At 47.5% G+C, this 17,637-nt stretch overlaps 7 protein-coding genes across 7 annotated transcripts; 5 read left to right on the plus strand and 2 right to left on the minus strand.

Annotated features, from left to right (window-relative positions):
• Window positions 1-1,019: 1,019 nt before the first annotated feature.
• N7516_004052 (uncharacterized protein) lies at window positions 1,020-3,088 on the minus strand (the record flags this gene model as incomplete). The annotated part of the gene is made up of 6 exons (XM_057216772.1): window positions 2,402-3,088; window positions 2,138-2,245; window positions 1,673-2,086; window positions 1,438-1,650; window positions 1,252-1,384; window positions 1,020-1,198 (listed from the first exon to the last, which is right to left on the minus strand). Exons 1-6 carry the CDS (start codon window positions 2,660-2,662, stop codon window positions 1,020-1,022), a joined length of 1,308 nt encoding a protein of 435 aa, XP_057078655.1. The 5' UTR covers window positions 2,663-3,088.
• A 528-nt stretch (window positions 3,089-3,616) lies between these two features.
• Window positions 3,617-4,735, plus strand: N7516_004053 (uncharacterized protein; the record flags this gene model as incomplete). The annotated part of the gene is made up of 3 exons (XM_057216773.1): window positions 3,617-3,708; window positions 3,762-3,887; window positions 3,980-4,735. Exons 1-3 carry the CDS (start codon window positions 3,637-3,639, stop codon window positions 4,733-4,735), a joined length of 954 nt encoding a protein of 317 aa, XP_057078656.1. The 5' UTR covers window positions 3,617-3,636.
• Window positions 4,736-6,915: 2,180 nt separating this feature from the next.
• N7516_004054 (arrestin C-terminal domain-containing protein) lies at window positions 6,916-9,438 on the plus strand (the record flags this gene model as incomplete). The annotated part of the gene is made up of 3 exons (XM_057216774.1): window positions 6,916-7,579; window positions 7,632-8,695; window positions 8,752-9,438. 3 exons carry the CDS (start codon window positions 6,916-6,918, stop codon window positions 9,436-9,438), a joined length of 2,415 nt encoding a protein of 804 aa, XP_057078657.1.
• Window positions 9,439-10,427: 989 nt separating this feature from the next.
• Window positions 10,428-11,366, plus strand: N7516_004055 (GNAT family N-acetyltransferase; the record flags this gene model as incomplete). Its single annotated transcript, XM_057216775.1, has 3 exons — window positions 10,428-10,541; window positions 10,687-11,247; window positions 11,331-11,366. The coding sequence occupies 3 exons, from the start codon at window positions 10,428-10,430 to the stop codon at window positions 11,364-11,366; spliced, it is 711 nt and encodes a 236-aa protein (XP_057078658.1).
• A 983-nt stretch (window positions 11,367-12,349) lies between these two features.
• Window positions 12,350-12,835, plus strand: N7516_004056 (uncharacterized protein; the record flags this gene model as incomplete). Its single annotated transcript, XM_057216776.1, has 1 exon — window positions 12,350-12,835. One exon carries the CDS (start codon window positions 12,350-12,352, stop codon window positions 12,833-12,835), a length of 486 nt encoding a protein of 161 aa, XP_057078659.1.
• Window positions 12,836-13,693: 858 nt separating this feature from the next.
• On the plus strand, window positions 13,694-15,201 carry N7516_004057 (uncharacterized protein; the record flags this gene model as incomplete). The annotated part of the gene is made up of 4 exons (XM_057216777.1): window positions 13,694-13,737; window positions 13,850-14,049; window positions 14,106-14,192; window positions 14,237-15,201. The coding sequence occupies 4 exons, from the start codon at window positions 13,694-13,696 to the stop codon at window positions 15,199-15,201; spliced, it is 1,296 nt and encodes a 431-aa protein (XP_057078660.1).
• A 1,105-nt stretch (window positions 15,202-16,306) lies between these two features.
• N7516_004058 (uncharacterized protein) lies at window positions 16,307-16,630 on the minus strand (the record flags this gene model as incomplete). The annotated part of the gene is made up of 1 exon (XM_057216778.1): window positions 16,307-16,630. The coding sequence occupies one exon, from the start codon at window positions 16,628-16,630 to the stop codon at window positions 16,307-16,309; it is 324 nt and encodes a 107-aa protein (XP_057078661.1).
• Between the last annotated feature and the right edge of the window lie 1,007 nt (window positions 16,631-17,637).

Below are 17,637 nucleotides of genomic sequence, written 5' to 3' on the forward strand. Positions count from 1 at the left end.
ACAGAGAAATAGAAAAGGTGAGAATATGTACATTGTCTATTCCATCTAAAATATGCTGCATATCTCATCGTCACACTGCATACATATGCAGCGAGAAAAGGGCTGCAGTTTACCAATCAACTAACGCTACAATGAATAATGATTGACTTAAATGTCTCGCGGTGCACAACACAACATGTTCAGTTTCACCTGCCAGCCTATGGGCAGAGAATATCATGCAATCGGCCGTATGCTCTGTACATAATACATGGTATATATATATAATAAAAAAAATAAACAAAGAAAGTGTCATCGGCAATGATTTTAAAGAAATGGAAAGCCAGAATGCAGCAAGAAAAGAAAAAGAAAAGAAAGGCAAATTGGTATCTGGGCTAGAACGCCAGCAAGGCAGAGATACTTAGAAATAAGATCAATGATATCGTGTGCTCCAAGGAAATTCATCACAGCATATACGGATACTCGTGGGAAAGTGCCCAGACCAATGTGTCAGCCGAGAAATCCATGGCAACCCATGAAAAGCATCTTTTGAGTGGAAATGAGTATCAAACAAGGAAAGCAAATCTGATACAACATATGTTCTCGGATGATAAAACAGCTAGAGAAATGAAATGAACAAGATGGCAACAGTCCAAATACGCGGGTGAGGAGTAGGGAGGTCGCTTTTATTTGGGGGGCATGACAGAGCCAAAAAGTCCAAGGAACCCTTGATAGCAAGGCACGCTTAAAGAAAAAAAAAAGAAGGGGGACAAAAAGAAGCAAAAAGAAAAACCGAAGCAACGTAGTGGACTTGGGGTATGGGGTGTGCAACACACAAATTCCGTTTCAGACAAAAGCAACTTGCTCGCTTGAAAATCCACTCAATTTAAGTAAAAGAAAGAAAATATCAACGGTGATGGGGAATTGTAGAAGGGTGCTATGGAAAGAAACACAGAAGGAACGTTAAATAAACTTAGTTCTGTGAGCAAATGCCGGAAGTGTCGTAGGTGAGCAGACCGACTGGAGACTTGTCACAAACCGAGCTACGCCTGGTAGCCTCCGTTGAAGTTGTTGGGCTGGTCCCAGTTGCCGGACGGGGACATGGGCTGGCCACGGCCGTAGCCCCCCGCATTACCTGCCTGGGCGTAGCCTTGGCCAGCCATAGCAGGCCCATTGAAGTTGTTGGGTTGTTGATCCCAGCCTCGACCAGCAGGGGCAGGACCTATTTCACCCGTAAGCGAGGGCTAAGGCATAACAGATGGATACTGGGCTCACCTTGATTCATGGGGTTTGCGGGACCACCATATTGGGGGAAGAAACCGGCAGGGCTGTTGGTGAAGGGAGCGGCGTTACCCTGTTGAGGAGAGAAGTTGTCGAACTGGCCGGTAGGAGGGCGATCCTTACCCCACTGCGGTAGTCAGTAAACATAAACCGGGAATCCCAGAACTAGCAATAACTCACACTACACTTCAGAGGACGGCCGTTGACGTTGTAGCCGTTCAATTGGCAGATCGCAGAGGCCGCATTTTCATGCGAATCCATCTTCACGAATGCAAAGCCACGATCGGCCTGAAGGCGAGTTTCAAGGACATAGCCAAAGTTCTGGAACAGGGGGACCAAATCGTTCTGAGTGGTATAAGGGGTGAGGTTGCCCACGTAGCAAGTAGTTTGCCACTGGGGGGGTTTGCTGAGCAACCATATCGTAGCTCTGAATGCCGTGGGTTGGGAAGTGGTGGTGTCCGAAAGGAGTTGTAGGCGTCATACCCATAGCAACCAGGGCTTGCTGCTGGGAGATTGAAGGCTGACCCTTCTGGTTGGCCCAGTTGCATCGGATAGCACGAGAGCCGAGCCATTCACCATCCATCGAGTTGAGGGCCTTATCAGCCTCTGCGCGATCACGGAAAGCAACGAAGCCGTATCCACGGGAGCGACCAGTCTTCATATCCCACATCACACGTGCTTCAGATACTGATCCGAAAGCAGAGAAAGCTTGAGTCAGCACCTCGTCGTTGACTTCATTGCTCAAGTCGCCAACGAAGATATGGAAGTGGTTAGAAGTATCCTCCTTGCTGGTGCTGTTGGACTGGTACGCCCAGTTGACACGGATTTCCTGAGGCAATTAGAACTAGTTATGAATTACTACGAACAAAAGGAAACTTACAGACTGGTGGATCCGGCGACCATTCAGGGTTTGCATAGCCCTTTCGGCCGCACCTGGGTCATCGAACTCGACGAAACCGTAGTTGTGGCCCTTGGTGGTGAATTGCCCCTGGAGTAAGTAAAACAGTCAGCTACCAACATTTTATCAAGGATAGAAACAAGGGGTAGTGATCATCACGGATGACGGCTCCAGAGGCCATCACTAGTAACTCAGGGGGGAGCTGATATGCAGGGGGGGTGGGGGGTGCCTGTCAGAAGAACTTACATTCTTGTCAGGAATGATCTTCACGCTGACCACGTGGCCAGTGGTCTCAAAGATTTGCTTGAGGATGTCCTCAGTGACCCTCGGATCCAGCCCACCCACATATAGGGCTCTCTTGTTTGGTTCAGGAGCCGCTCGGCGGACATATCCACCAGCGCTTGTGGGGGACATCATGGCGACTCCGGACATAGGCGAGGTCATGGCCGTAGGAATCGGATTGGTATTCTGGGGAATTATCACCGGAGGGCGCGGGGGCGGGGGCATGTGGGACTGGTTGCCCTGGCCATTGCCCTGAGGAGCATCGTACTGTTGGGGTTGACCGACAGCGGGCTGAGGTGCGGGGGAAGAGAAGAGGGAGTTGAGACTTGAACGTTTTCAGCCATTATGATTGCTTTTGAAAAGATACGGATATATTATTCCAAAGGCGATCAGAGGAAGCGAGTGATGCGGAAGTTGGACGGGGTTAAATGTTAGATTGGGAGAGCCCAGTGTTAGGTGATCTGTCAAATTCAGAATTTGAGACAATGCAAAGCGTCGCTGAAAGCCACAATCGCAAATAAGACCGGGAAAATATACGTGGTATAGGAGGCCGCGGGGGACCAGGGTGGAGGAAGTCCAAAAAGAAAGACCCTAAGATGGGGGAAACAAAGAGCACCGGGTATAAACAGTGCTGATAGAAGAGACACCGAAACGGAACCTGGGTGGGGGGTTTGTTTGTTTGGTTTTTTTTTGAGGTTTTGGACTTTTTTTTTCGATCAAGCTCCGGTATAATAAAGGAGATGTTTTTGTGGCCTGACAAAGCTGCGGTCGGAGATTGAAATACAAAGCGTGTTGGGGGAGGAGGTAGAAAGCCCAACAAAAGGAGGCTGAGAAAGCTCAAAGAAAAACTAAAGCATGCAAGTCCCTTTGGGAGGGAAAGCCAAACAGGAAAGAAAAGAGAAAAGGAAAAAGGGACTAGGAAAGAGAAGAGGAAAGAGAAGAAGTGATAGAGAAGAAAAAAAGAACTGGAGAAGAGCAAAGTAAAGGGAGGAAGAAGTTAACCGCTAGGGGTGGGGGGGAGAGGACACTTTACCCCAATAGGTTTAGTCTGCCTTTCAACTTACATCCCAAATTCTTGAACTCTTCAACTCTTCTCTCTCTCTCTCTCTCCTTTCTACAACTTACTTATATCTTTGACTTGGAGATTTAAACAGATTAAACCGATTTTCAAACTATCTCATCCATTTCTCTTGTCAATCATGGCCAGCTATTCAACTAGTTATTCAAATCCGGACTCACTCACAGAGCTCTCAAGCATAATAGAGCGGACGGTAAGCGCTGGCTCTGGAACAACACTCTTGGCATACCCTCTGACAGCTTCTAGCTTATTGATACTGGTCGTTTGTTCCGCAAATCTGGCTCTATGCCATCGAGATCTCATCTACAACGATCCATTCCCTTGTATCATGATAGTTTCCAAAATGCCCTGGATAATCTATCAGAGCAAATTGTGAGTACTCAACAATCTCAAATAGATTAAATAGCTCTATATTTGCTTTTTTCCTTTTTTTTTTTCCAGTTTTCTTTTCTGACGCTCTGCAGTTCATCGCGAAAGCCTTTTTAGAAAGGGACTACGAGGCTCTCAAGGCCACTACTGCCGCTCCCCAGCCCATCGAAGATGTGGCAATGAGTGGTGTGAACCAACAGGTTGAACCTGACATTCAATCACCGCCGGTTGAACCTGACATTCAATCACCGCCGGTTGAGAAAGTCAAATTAGACCCGGAGCTTGAAGCTATGCCTAAAACAGAAGAAGCTGTTTCTGAAAACCAATTAGCTCCGGCAGAGATCAAGCCCGACACCCAATCGGGCGATGATGTAGTTGTCAAAAAAGAAGGCGACAATGTTGTTCCCGATCAGTCATTCCCTGGACCCAATGAAGACCTCACGTTTGATTCAGTTCTCAACGACGCTGGAGGCACAAATGACTTTGGTCTTAGCTTAGACTTCAATGATGATGACATGGGCAATCAAGCTTTCCTATCCGGGTCGAATTTCACAGCTTCTGGCGCTGCTGGTGGTGCGGACAGGTTAAACACGACTCAACCCCTGGGAAATACTTCGGATGTCCCTGCTGGTGGTGGTGCATTTGACATGGAACTACAGAAAACAGAGGGGGATGACGGCAATTTCCTACAGGGTAACTCCGGGGAGGATTTCATGGGGCCTGCTGAATCAAACTTCGACGATTTGTTCATGGACACTGATAACTTCGGAGAGAATGGTGGGGACTTCAATCAGCTGGAGGGGGACAGCCTGATGAATGTTAATGAGCTGGATGATAATTGGTTCAATTGATGAAAATGGAAGGACTTACACTGGTGGAATATATGCAGTCAGATAAAAGCAATGACCAGTGGGGGAATTGGGGGAATTGGGGGAAGGTGGGGGGAGCTGGGGGAAAAGGTATCCTATGATCTGCATGCGTTCGCATTTTGGCAGTGGTACTAAGCAGAGATCTAATCCATGAATGGCATATGCCCTGATTCTGTGACTGGAAGCATAAATATTATTGTGAATTTCACGAATCTTTTATAGGGTTAAGGCTCTTCCTGACCGGGTAGGTGCTGTGAAACATCAAATAATAAATACAGCATTTACTATTTAGCCAATCGCTTTGAAGTCTAGAAGTATGTTCAATAAAGAATTAATGCCTTTGGGCCTTTTAAGAAATAAGTTCTGACACCTGGCCAAGTACGGAGTAACTCCAAAGAAGATAGTTCCTAGACAGCTTCCACCAAAAAGCATGAACCCTTTCCTAGCTATGTTGTACACAGCTCGTTTGTGCGACAGGGTCATAGCGCCAACACATTTGAATCCCAACTATGTTTCTTCTGTAATTAGAAGATTCTCCTTATTAGTAGCTAGGAAAATACATATTTACTAGTAGTATGTTAGATTATTATAAGAGGTCCTTATTAGGTACGGAGTAGTAAATGTCGGGTAGTTTATTAGGTCCGGTGGCGTAAGTTAAGATCGGCGCTCGTGGAGAAGCAAATCAGGGCAGGAAAGTTCCGAAGACGATCACCCCAGAGACAACGAAAGCACGATAGCTTTCCCGAAATAGATCTACGATATATACGATATACGAGATATAGGAGAGTCTAGACATAAGGTGGCTGATGAGGTCACTGTCATAGCCCTGGAGGGAGATTATGACGTCACGCCAATAGTATGTAGTATAATAATCCGGATGTACGTACAATGTACGGAGAGTACAGCACATATAAACTAACTAGGTGATGGTGACGAACTAGAAGCTGATCACCATCTTTGTCGGGGGCTATCTTCCGACCATTCACATTTCACCTGAGCCGCGTGTACTTGCAGTGAACCTTGACAATCAAGCCTATCTGGAGTATCCAAGCCATAAAGAAGATGTAAGTCATAATAACTAGTTATATGAGAAGATGGAAAGGAACCGCAAGGTTTTAAGTCGCCCATTTTGTATAGTTTCCAACCATGGGGTCTGGTGTAAAGACCCCAAATGTATCAAATAAGGTCATTCAAAAGAGAGTACGCAATTCAAAGGTCCAATCCCCCGCATCTAAGCCTACCTAGGTAATCCAAGTAGACTCAGTCTACTAGATTGGGAAGGCCAAGATACCCAAGAACTGGGCGTTAGCACTGCCCTATGTTGTGAAGCCGTGAAGCCGTTTGTATAGGCCGTGAGATCCGAGGTTTTTGAAAACTCTAGACCTTAGTGGAATGTTTCTCCACAAATATTAGAGAATATTAGAGAAATGCCGAGCCAAACCCGTAAACCGTTGAGGGTAGAGGGTAGAGACGTATGGCTCGGGTCGCCGGATATGAGACCCCCTCAGGGCTCCTCTCTTTTTCCCCCGGCTTTCTCAATGGTGTTGTCATCGAGTTGATACCCTTTTTCTTACTTTTTTTTTTTTTTTTTTTACTTTTTTTACTTTTTTATGCTCTTTTTATTTCTTTCTTTCCCGTGGATCAGTGTTCCTTTTAGTTTAAGTAGCTCGCCTTCTTAACTATATTCACGGATCCTAATCACCTGCGACGCCACATTACGCCTTGTCAGTGGAGTCACAAATAATAGAGATCAAGAAAGAAAAAGGAAAAAGGGAAAAGGGGACCACAATTCCGAGTCTAATAGCCAATCCTACACGTCCGAAATAGAGATCTGCAAGATGATCAGAGTGGAGGACTGCTTATGAAGTCAAGCACCCCCGAGAATTCCATCTTCCCTAAGAATCAGTCTCCTTGCTTGAAGGGATTCAAGGGATCAGGAAAAAGAAAAAAAAAAAAAAGGCAAACATTGTCTCACAACATTAAAGATCGAAGGTATGTTGAGTCTGTCCCACACATTCCCTGCACTTTGTATTCCTTGTCTTGTTAGAAGGTCATTCTCGTCTTTGCCCAATTTGGCGACATAAACATATCCAAGGGATTATACACACATCACACAATTTGGGAACTCTCTCCGGGATGCTCAGCAGACCAGTCTTAACACAATGATGGGTGCTAATATTCTCCCTCTGCCGGCGCAGTTATCTTCGCGGTCGGCCTATAGCAACCCCACCCCGCACTCGGACTTTACAGGGCCTCCGTCCCTAGGAGTATCAATCTCCAATCTCATCACACGGTCGGCTCGTCGCCACACAGTGTGTATCGAAAATCAGAACCCTAAACGGAGTCGTCGGGACTCAATCTTCAAAAAGCTGGCGGGTCCACGTGAAAACGCAAAGCGATTCCTTCGCTTGCGGTCGTCTGGAGTTCAGGCGCCTTTACAACGTCCTTCCCGTGGTGTACGACCTGTTTCGGAGATTATATTGTCGCCGATATCGGTTGACTTGGAGGACGAGATGCGATCGGATTCGTCCTCCACCGAGGTGCTGCCTCGCCCAGTATCTGAACATCATACTCTGACTACCGATTCTATCACTCCATTTACTCCCTTACGAAATGAGAAGATTGTAGCCACTGGTAGTGGCATTTCCGTCGGTATTGCCCTCACAGAACCCGTTCTTTACTTGCAGGGCTATGACCAGCAAGACCCAAGCAGTAAAAAGTCCGCAATTCTGCGGGGACAGATGCATTTGAAGGTCACTAAATGCGTCAAGATCAAGAAGATCTCGGTTTGCTTCCGTGGCCATGCCCAGACCGATTGGCCAGATGGTATGAATCTGCTGCATAACATTATACCTCAACAAGAGCTGACATTGTTCAGGTATCCCCCCTAAGAAGATCCATTTCCATGACAAGAAGGATCTCTTCACACACGGTGTGGTTTATTTCAATCACGGTGACACCGCGCTTATGCAAAATGACTATGGCGCGCATTACTACCAGCATGCCAAGCCGATATCATCCGTGCCGGGAAAGGAGGGAGTGACGATGACAACTCGAGAACTATTCTCCAATCGCAATTCTTCCGCCACACTCACCGTACCAACCTCCCGAGAAGCTAAACGTCTTTCGCTGCAGTCCAACCGCGGGCATTCGCGCAGCTTCAGCAAGAATGAACCTCCGACTTCCCAACCCCAGCCCCAGCGAAATTACCGCATGTTCCCCGTAGGCGATTATTTATACAGCTTCGAGTTCCCAATTGATGGATCGTTACCAGAGACGATCAAAACGGATTTGGGATCTGTGAAATATGACCTTGAAGCAATGGTGGAACGGTCAGGCGCATTCCGACCCAATCTCCTAGGCGCCATGGAAGTCCCCGTGATTCGTACTCCGGCTGAGGGTTCATTGGAGCAAGTTGAGCCCATCGCGATTTCACGGAACTGGGAAGACCAGCTTCACTACGACATCGTGATCTCGGGGAAGTCTTTCCCGCTGGGGTCGCAGATACCGATTGCCTTCAAGTTGACCCCTCTAGCGAAAGTAGAGTGCCACCGAATCAAGGTCTTTGTGACGGAGAATATCCAGCATTGGACAGCGGATAAGAGTGTGCACAGGTTGCAGCCAGCGAAGAAGGTGTTGCTTTTCGAAAAACGAGCAGACTCGTCCAGTGTGAGCACGTATCCCGGCAGCTCCATGCGTGTCACCGCAGGCGGCGGCATCGACTGGGACCACCGCGCTGCTGCCGCAAGGGGGCAGGAGATTGTGGATCGGAATCGGACGAATCTGCTAGGAAACCTGTCCAATGATTCTGGTGTCGGTCCAACTGAGATGGAATTCAACGTGCAACTGCCAAGTTGCCACGAAATGAAGGGCCGGGACGAGGGTCAGCGGCTGCATTTCGATACCACATACGAGAACATTCAGATCAACCACTGGATCAAAGTATGTCAATCATCGACCCTCTTTCTTGACATAATGATACTAACCGATCCACGCAGATTGTCCTTCGTCTATCCAAGGTCGACGAAAGAGACCCCACGAAACGAAGACACTTTGAAATCTCCATTGACTCGCCATTCCACATCCTCTCCTGCAAGGCCACCCAGGCCAATATCTATCTACCCGCCTACACAACCCCAGCCGAAGAACCCCTCCCCCCAGCCCAGGAATTCGAATGCGGATGTCCCGGTGCACCCCTCGCACTCCGAGAGCAGATAATCACCCCAGCGATGCCCGATCGTGAAGACAGCAACCCTGCACTGGGACCCGTGGCCCGCCGCAGCTCAACTGGCCACACCTTCTCCCGCAGCTTCACAAACGACTCCGGCGGCCTCGCCCGGCCCCCACAAGCACACCTAGCAACACCACCAAACGACCGCAACACACCCACTCCACCTCGTCCAATGCATCTGCTCCGTGCGCCGTCCTATGCGCCCCCCGCTTTCGAGGACGTCCCTCCCGCCCCACCGCTTGTCACCCCACCTCCAGAATATAATACCATTGTCGGGGACGACCGAGAGGCCGTTCTCGAGGATTACTTCTCCCGTTTATCGTTCTATGAAGAGAACGAGGACGATGACCGCGGTCGTGGTCGCGTCGATGTACCCCTCACGCCGGGTGGACGCGTCAACCGCAGCATGGACGTACCTCGCGAATGGGTGCGACTCGAGGACTATTTCCAGTAATATCGTCCCTCCTTGATTTTTCTTTCGAAAAAGAAAGACAGCTATTACGAGGTCTGAATCATGAATTTACGCTATTGTTCATATCGGGATTGGTGTCGGGCATATGTTTTTCGGCGATGCTTTCTGTGCGTTAAATCTGGGTCTGAATCTGAGTCTGGCTCTATCTCTATCTCTATTTCTTCTTATTCTTTTTCTTTTCTTTGGGGTTGTATTTGGAATTACCTTCTTTCCGTTATACGGTACTTTATTTATGATTAATGCAGGCCCGGCTATACTTTTTTGGTTGTTGATACTGGACTTGGTTTTTTCTACGTCGGGGACAAAAGGCGAAATGGGTCATTTACTCAGATATCTTATATATGGATACATTTGGTAGACTGAACTATCATCATCAAGTACTAGAACTGTGCAGAAATACCCTACAACTATAGAGTACAACATAGTTACTAACTAGTTAGTATCCTAAACACACACATCCAGTGCTGGCCCTGGAGATAAGAATTGATGTGTCAGCGATAAGGGCAACCAAGGTTGGGAGGTTGGAAGCGCATCGAACTGCCTTCCCCGGTTTAGCTCTCCCCGCATCCCCGAAGTCGTTTGGTTCTCGAACTGTCACGGCTTTTTTTTTTCTTTCTCTCCTTCAATTACTTGCAGTGCTTGTCCCAGATTGTCACCCCCAAGTACTACAACATACAGAGCTAGGTTCTACAGGGTCCCTTGGCGTACTTTCAGGACTTTTGAGACGGACTACGCCGATTAGCTCAGGCTTAGTGGCATAGGTGAGTTAGCATATATACTATAGACGGGCTAGAACTATGGAAAGAACAATTCTGACTACTTTTAGTGAGCAAAAAGTGGCTTTGGTCCATCCTCAACAACTACATTCTCGAAGTCTCCGACATAGCGGGACGTAGAGTGGCTTGTTGTTGCAATATCTGATCCTTGTACCTGGAAATTTACCCGACATACAGACTCCGCAAGCTTTCATTATGGCTGTTGAGGTCGTACCTCTTACCGAGGCAGATATCCCCGGTGCTATTGAAGTGATTCAGCAGGCATTTGCAGACGATCCCTACTTCAAGTGGGTCTTCGATTCATCCAAGGTACGTTACGTGTTGAGAAACAAATACCCCAAAAAAGAAACAAGCTACCCATCTTCTCTTACTCGCCAAGCTAACATACATCTCTCTCGTGACGCGGTCAACTTGACCGGCAGTTACGTCTCCTGGGGGATAATTCCACGTATAGTTCAACAAGCAAAGAAATTATGATTCCCTCGCAGCACGTTGCCATTGGGGAATCAAGAATGCACTATTCCACGTCGCAAAAGAAACCCAAGACCCCGACTCCAAATCCCACAGCACCCCATTAACCTCCACCCCAATCCTCGGCGTCTCCTGCTGGCTAGCGCCCCACCCGCCCACGCAACCAGAGAGCTGGTACTCGTGGTTCCAATCATGGACCCTGTCCTTCAACCAGATGTTCAACAACATCCGCTACTTTGGCCGCGGCGGGCTACGCACGAACAGGTACTGGATCTGGAAACAGCGGCAGGCTGAAGCACAGGCTGCTATCTGGGATGATCCGCGCGGGTACTATTTCTGTAATATCGTTGCCATTAGCCCTGAGGCTCAGGGAAAGGGTATTGGGAAGTTGTTGTTTGAGGCTATTACGAAAAGGGCAGATGATGAGGGGGTCAAGTGTTATCTCGAGAGCTCGAAGAGTGTGCCCAATGTGGCGATCTATGAGCGCATGGGCTTTCACATGAGTAAGGAGATGGAGTGTCGGGATGGGATGGATGCTTGCATGGTATGTATATTGTACCTGTTTTGTAGTGTTTGGTCTTGGGGCTGGGATTTGTTTGGGTTGTTGCTGACTTTGATTGTTGGTAGTTGTACTGCATGGTCCGGGATCCGAGGAAAGAATGATCCTGTTGCTTTTGCTTCTATGACTTTGTTTGGATGCTTGCGGCATATTATGGTTTTGGCCCAGAGCCGAATTACCAGTATCCGTCCGCAATGCGATTCGAACAAAGACAAACCGATGTCCTTAATTTAAGAGTTTCATATATCTAGCAACGAACTAAATCTTTCCTGGTAATTCTAAATCCGGTCCCGTTGTAAACCAGCCCCAACAATCCGGCCCACCCATCTCTGAATCCACAAACGGGCAAGATAGTTCAAATCTGATCGAATCTAATATTTCGCAGTAATGCGGTGCTATAACTAGTGACCTGCAGGATACGCATCCGCACTAGTCCATCCGTTTGCAACGATCTGTCCTGGGGAATGATCCATCAACCTTTCAATCAGATCATTCCCAACGGCTCGGATACTTGCATATTGATCTGTTTATGTTGCTGCACCTAGACTAGAGGGGCAGTAGTCTCTGAATTCATATTTTAAGCTTATCCAGTCATATTCATTCTAATATGCTGAAGTCCTAACGGCCTGGTTTCCCGGGAAATATCTGATCATCCCGGATTCTGGATGGTGTTTCAGATCTAGTCTGGTTTCAACATTGCACAGGCTGGTGGGGACTCTTGCTTGTTGGAAATCCCCTTGTTGTGTCAAGGCTCGTGCGCTGATCGAGGACATATATATCTTACATTTGGAAGGGATCTCTAGTTAAAGGATTCCAGGACGACCGCTTTTGATTAACTCGGATAAAGTCATTATCTTGGCTATTTGTTTGAGCTGTGCGTACTCCTCCTTTGGCATACCTAGACACTGGGTAAACTGACTTCCCTTCTTCAGTGCGCATTGCTTTGATCATTACCATGTTTATCTTTCTGCTACGAAAGCTATGGACCCGACGACGAAGATCAGACACGGAGAAATCTTCCACTTCCTCAACGACCTCCCAAGAGCTTAAATTTCAAGAGACCGGACCACATATACCTGATATAATCATGACTACCACACCATATCACGACGAAACAGACCAGATCGTCAATCAATTAGCCACCCTTGCAGCTACCGTGAGCAACACATCAAGCAACAGCGCCCCATCATCGACTGCTGCCTCCATAGCAGAGCCCCAACCGGCAGCACCCAAACCTAAACTAGAACAACCAGAAGAAGAAGAAGAAACATTCTACCATCTTCGCAGTCTGATAACAGTCTCCTGCTTGCCACAGCATACATCAGGCCATACACAAACCCCCTCAACCTCAACACTAAGCTCTAAATCAGGGAAACGCAAAAGTCAAATCTTTGATCGGAAGAGAGCCTCATCAATTTTGAGTTTACATCTTGGTGATCTGCCGAGCTTGCCGTTTTCCTCGAAAGGGAAAGTCAAAGGGAAAGTCTCGCGCAAGCCTTGTCCGAGATACAGTCCTCTTCCTCCGCCATTTGTGCAGAAGAAGCTTGCTATTCGGCCTGAGGTGCGTTTCTAGGGGCTCGGAATTGACAAAAGGGTGGATTTGATTGCGCTGTTTTGTGTGAAGGTTGGAATTTTTTTTTATTCGTGCTCCTACTTTATGATATCCAAGGTGGTCTATCGTCTACCATACCTACCGTATGTATGTACTGCAATTGGCCTGTTTGGTTTAATGTTGTTATCAATCCCTGGTTATATATGGGAAATTTGTCTGTATGTGACCTATATTGTACCTCGGTATCCATGATGATCTACAGCGTAGGAGTATTTATGCAACTTACGGTGTAGTGCGCCCTATAACCTTTGCGATCTATAGTATAGTTTAGCCACATATATTCTGTACTCTACTCCCTATCCATTTACTGTGGTTTACCAAATACATGTGTCATCTCTAAGCGGGTCATCTGCAGGTCATCCCGCCGCTAAGCTTAGGAACTTGTTCGCCCACGCTAGTTAACCAACACATGAGACACATGACATGTCCACCCACGCCTTAAACCCCCTGCATGAAAGTGAAGCCGAACTCCACTCTCGCGGAGCTAACTCGGGGAAAGGGAACAGATCGTCAGGGTGTGAAAGCTAACGGCTCGGGGTTCATTTCCGAGCAATGACATCCCGGTATTTACCTTGAGTCATGGGATCTCTTTTTATATTAAAGTTGACACAGTGGATAGGTGTAGGAGATAGTAATCCCTAATAAAACATCCATGGATAGGTAGTTGTATCCGTAACAACGTGATTAGTCGCTTAGAAAGTCTGTCGAATAGGAATCATTCCAGCTGTAGCCTTGTTTATATATCCTCCGGGACTTAGGTACCTACATACATATGCAGTTAGTTGACTTGTGCAAACCGTTCACTTTGCCGAACGTGAAATGTGGGGCGGAAATATGACCTTGAAGTTCACATCATGTACGGAGTATGTACAACATGCGTGATGTCGATCAGTTCTAATATGATCAATAATCTACAAACTGCAGAGTGTCTCCTGGTTTATATGTGTGATTTACGGATCAGCTTTCGTGGCACAGCGACACGGGGGGCTGGGATCCTGTCGAAGACCCTCCACCAGCCCAGGAGCCGGATGTGGTCCTGGACCTTCCGCGGCCTCGAGAGCTGCTATCGATTGCTCAGTGGATAGGGGAGTATTACCACTGGTCGGATCTGAAGTCGCTACACATTGTCGAACAACTGGAGCTGAGGCCGCTGGCGGATGCAACCTCCTTGGATCGTACGTACCTCAGGGGAATCCGCACGATGTTACCTGTGCTAACGGGGCAATGATAGATATCTGGCCATCAGAGTTAGTCCCGCCAGATGTGGTTCCTCCTGGTCCGTCTCTTTCTAAACGGGTTCTCTCCAGCATCCGGAACTGTCAGTGACTCCGTCCTATCCATCGCATCTGCTAATCGCCCTAGCAGACATTCGATCTCCTAAGTCTACCGTCAAGCCGCCAGACTATATGGTCGGCTACACTATAACAGGCGACCAGCCGCCTGATACAAAAGAGGCGTCAACACCATCCTCCAGCAGGACCACACTGACTGAGCCACCACCACCAGTCCCAGCAGACATCGACCGTGCGATTGACGATCTGCTCGATCTCACCCAGGAACCCACCCCCGGACCCCTTCAGAAGAGAGAAAAGCCTATGGTCAACATTCAACTCATTTCCCAGTTCCGTTGGAGATTGCAGCAGAGACTTGAAGAGGAACCCTATAGGCTTGGTCCCTTTATGTTCTCCAGCCAGGTCCTGCGTGTTGCATATGCGGCGTGTCAGCACCTTAACTGGGTGCTATTTAACCTATCACCTCATATCATTACAGCCGCTATAAGATCAGATGAGTTTCGGGCTGCGTCTGCACTGAGTATCTGTGTTGACCAGCCCCAATTCGCAGAGTCGGGCCTCGGTGATCTTGCAGCAGCCCTGGCGCAGTTGACATCCCTTAAACAAGTCTGCCTTGTCCATCGGCCGGACCATATGAGCGACGATATATCAGCTCGTTTCCACTCACATATACTAAAACAATGGGAGAGTGACTCCAACCACACCATGAAGTCGAAAACCATCTATTCGACCTCCGCCTTCCTAACTGGTCTACGCAGTCGTGAATATCTTCTTTCGTCCCCGACGATTAGTTCCAGTCACACCTCCTCCACGCCCACGGTCTTTCCTACGGGGTCCACTGGGTCGTGCATGGACTTCCAGTCGCAGGTGGAGACAGGATTCATGATTGATCGCCGACCATTTGATGACACCAACCTTGGCGCTCGGGGGCTTTCTATCAGATCGCACCAACTCCATGGCTCAAATCCTATTTATGGGGCCAACAATTCCCATATAGAAATTCCTTCTAAGCTGCCAGTGCCAGAGGGCAATTGATGCCCCACCCTCTACTAGTAGTATCTCAGACCGAAGAGGGACTCGGATGAGCTTAGGTATGTGAACTATCTACAGGGTACACAAAGCTGCCCTTAATGCTTGTATTGAAACAGATGGCTACAGAGGATGTTGTATACAGCGGAAGGTCGACAGGCGCGAACCAAGAAATATCCCGACAGCATAGCCTCTCTCATTCGCGTCTCCTCTGTTTTCCAGACCAAGAGCTGGCCTTATGGCGTAATTTGGTTGAATAGTGGAGTTGAAGTGATGACATATTTCGGCCTAGGAAGTGAGCAACAATCACTGCCTGGCACCTCAATAGCATACTATCAATCAGATTAGATAGGGATTCCTCCGGTACAGTATCCTAAGCCTCCTAAACCACACCACGAAGCTTCTATAAAGGAAAGTGCTGATCCCTATACTTTCTCTCAATATAATACTTCATCTAGTACTATGCCTCCTTATAGGGTTTAAATAAGGTAAAAAGGTAGGCTGTTCTATCACAATAACCCTAAGCTCCTCGAAGAAATCAAGAGTCTCTTTAGTAGGAATACTTATCGTATATAACAATCGGATCTTACTCCCTTCTTAGGCGGAAGAAGCCTTCTATCACAATACGTATGATATACGATTCACTGTATAGTTATAGGGACTTCTAAGGTAAATTTGAAGTGAATTTGAAGTGAATTTGTATTGATGCAGTGAACAGCTTGCTGCTCTTGGCAAATCACACTTATTTTACCATTTGCTCCTGACAGTAAGCTTTTGGTATCACCTGGGCAAGTCATATCAGTTCCTCCCGTTCAACACTATTTAATAATGTATTAGGCTCGCTTCAGCCGTAGTAAGAAGGGGATAATAGACCATTCTCATCTCGTTCTCCTATCCGAACACGGAATATTCCGTCGAAAGTACAATTGTCACTGCAATTCTTAGTAATAAAAGAGATAAAGTGGGCGCCGAGCGGCGGAAATAAAAGAATCTTCGAGGGCGGACAAGATGGAATGACGCACAAGCCTGGACGGTAGTTAATTCTTGGCAGGGGTTTTACGACGCTGGGCCAAGTACCTTCCTTGGCAGAGGTTCTTTTATTCAGACACCGCTAAAACTCCTGCGCGCGCCAGACCATCTCAGCAAATTTCTTCATGATGTGGTCGTCAAATCTTATGTCAGTTTCTCTCGCGAGACTTGCCGGACGGAGAAAGACATCGGAGAAGCTAAGAACGAGGGGGTGACCCCGGGCGTAGACGTGCTTATTCTCGCCTTTGCGGACCTCAATCTGTTGCTGGCGTTTCACCCGGTCACCAACTAGCTTCCATGACTCCAGAGCGATTCTGAAGTCGCGACTGAAGGCTTGCTGATTAATATTGGCAAAGAGCACCCATTCACTAGCATCGAATTCCTCTTCCTGGTGACGTAATTCCATCTCCAAAGTGTCCAGGAACTGTCTTACTCCCTTGTATGGATATCTTCTAATCGGTGGTCCTAGGTCACCAAGAAAGCTACCCCCGAGGTCTCGGTATCAATGTCAAGATCTGTGTATAACATGATGACCAGGGTTGCACCAAAGCTGCTTCTCATGCTAGTAGGAAAATGCGGTTTACCAACCTCGTGTACCTTTCCTAGAATCGAGGTAGAGAAAGGGTTAAAAGGTCATCAAAGTCCAACCGTGCGTCAAGATGTAAGCTCTTGTGGTCAACGGCGTCTCGAGCGCGATTAGGAGCTAAAAACGCCTACTAACTATATAACTAGGTAACATTAGTTATTCTACACGTGACTGAACTGGGCATGATCACTGATCTGCCCGGCCCGTACTGACATCTACTCAGTGAGCCTAAGCTTGAGCGCCCTTATAAAAGCGGCGGCAGATCAAATAAGGAAAGCCCCATGAAAACCCCGGCACGTAGCTATAGGTGCATAATGTATATGTATGTGGAACGGACTGAGCACACTTCCACCTCATATTCACGGTTTACCCTGATACCCAATTTTACCATTCTATTGTGGATTGTAGTTTAGGAATTAGTTTGTTTCAAATAATCGCAATTGGGCGATCCATGGAACCATATATCCTAATGAGGCCTTCCGTCGCTATTCCACTGGTTCAGCTATACGGGCGCGTGGGCCGTCGGTCCCTCTAATATTCTAGGGCTGTTTCGGAAGGCCATCTATCAGCCGTGGATCCACCATCTCGGGTTCTTCGGGTACCAAAGCCCCAACTTCTTATGTATCCATGTATGTATGTTGTATGTATTTCCCAGGAGAAGGAGCCAATGGCCTCCTGGGTTCTATAGGACCTGGAGTCTAGTTTATTGCATAAATTTTCACTCTATTTTATATTTGACCGTTGCCGTCCCTAAATCCCTTGTAGAAGTTACACGTGGCATTCGTGGAGTTGTATATATTTCAAATGGAAATATAAGGAGAAGTTGC

The sequence above is a fragment of the Penicillium verrucosum genome, assembly GCF_028828655.1.
Source record: "Penicillium verrucosum strain IBT 35672 chromosome Unknown utg000001l_segment0_segment0, whole genome shotgun sequence".
Classification (NCBI taxonomy): Eukaryota; Fungi; Ascomycota; class Eurotiomycetes; order Eurotiales; family Aspergillaceae; genus Penicillium; species Penicillium verrucosum.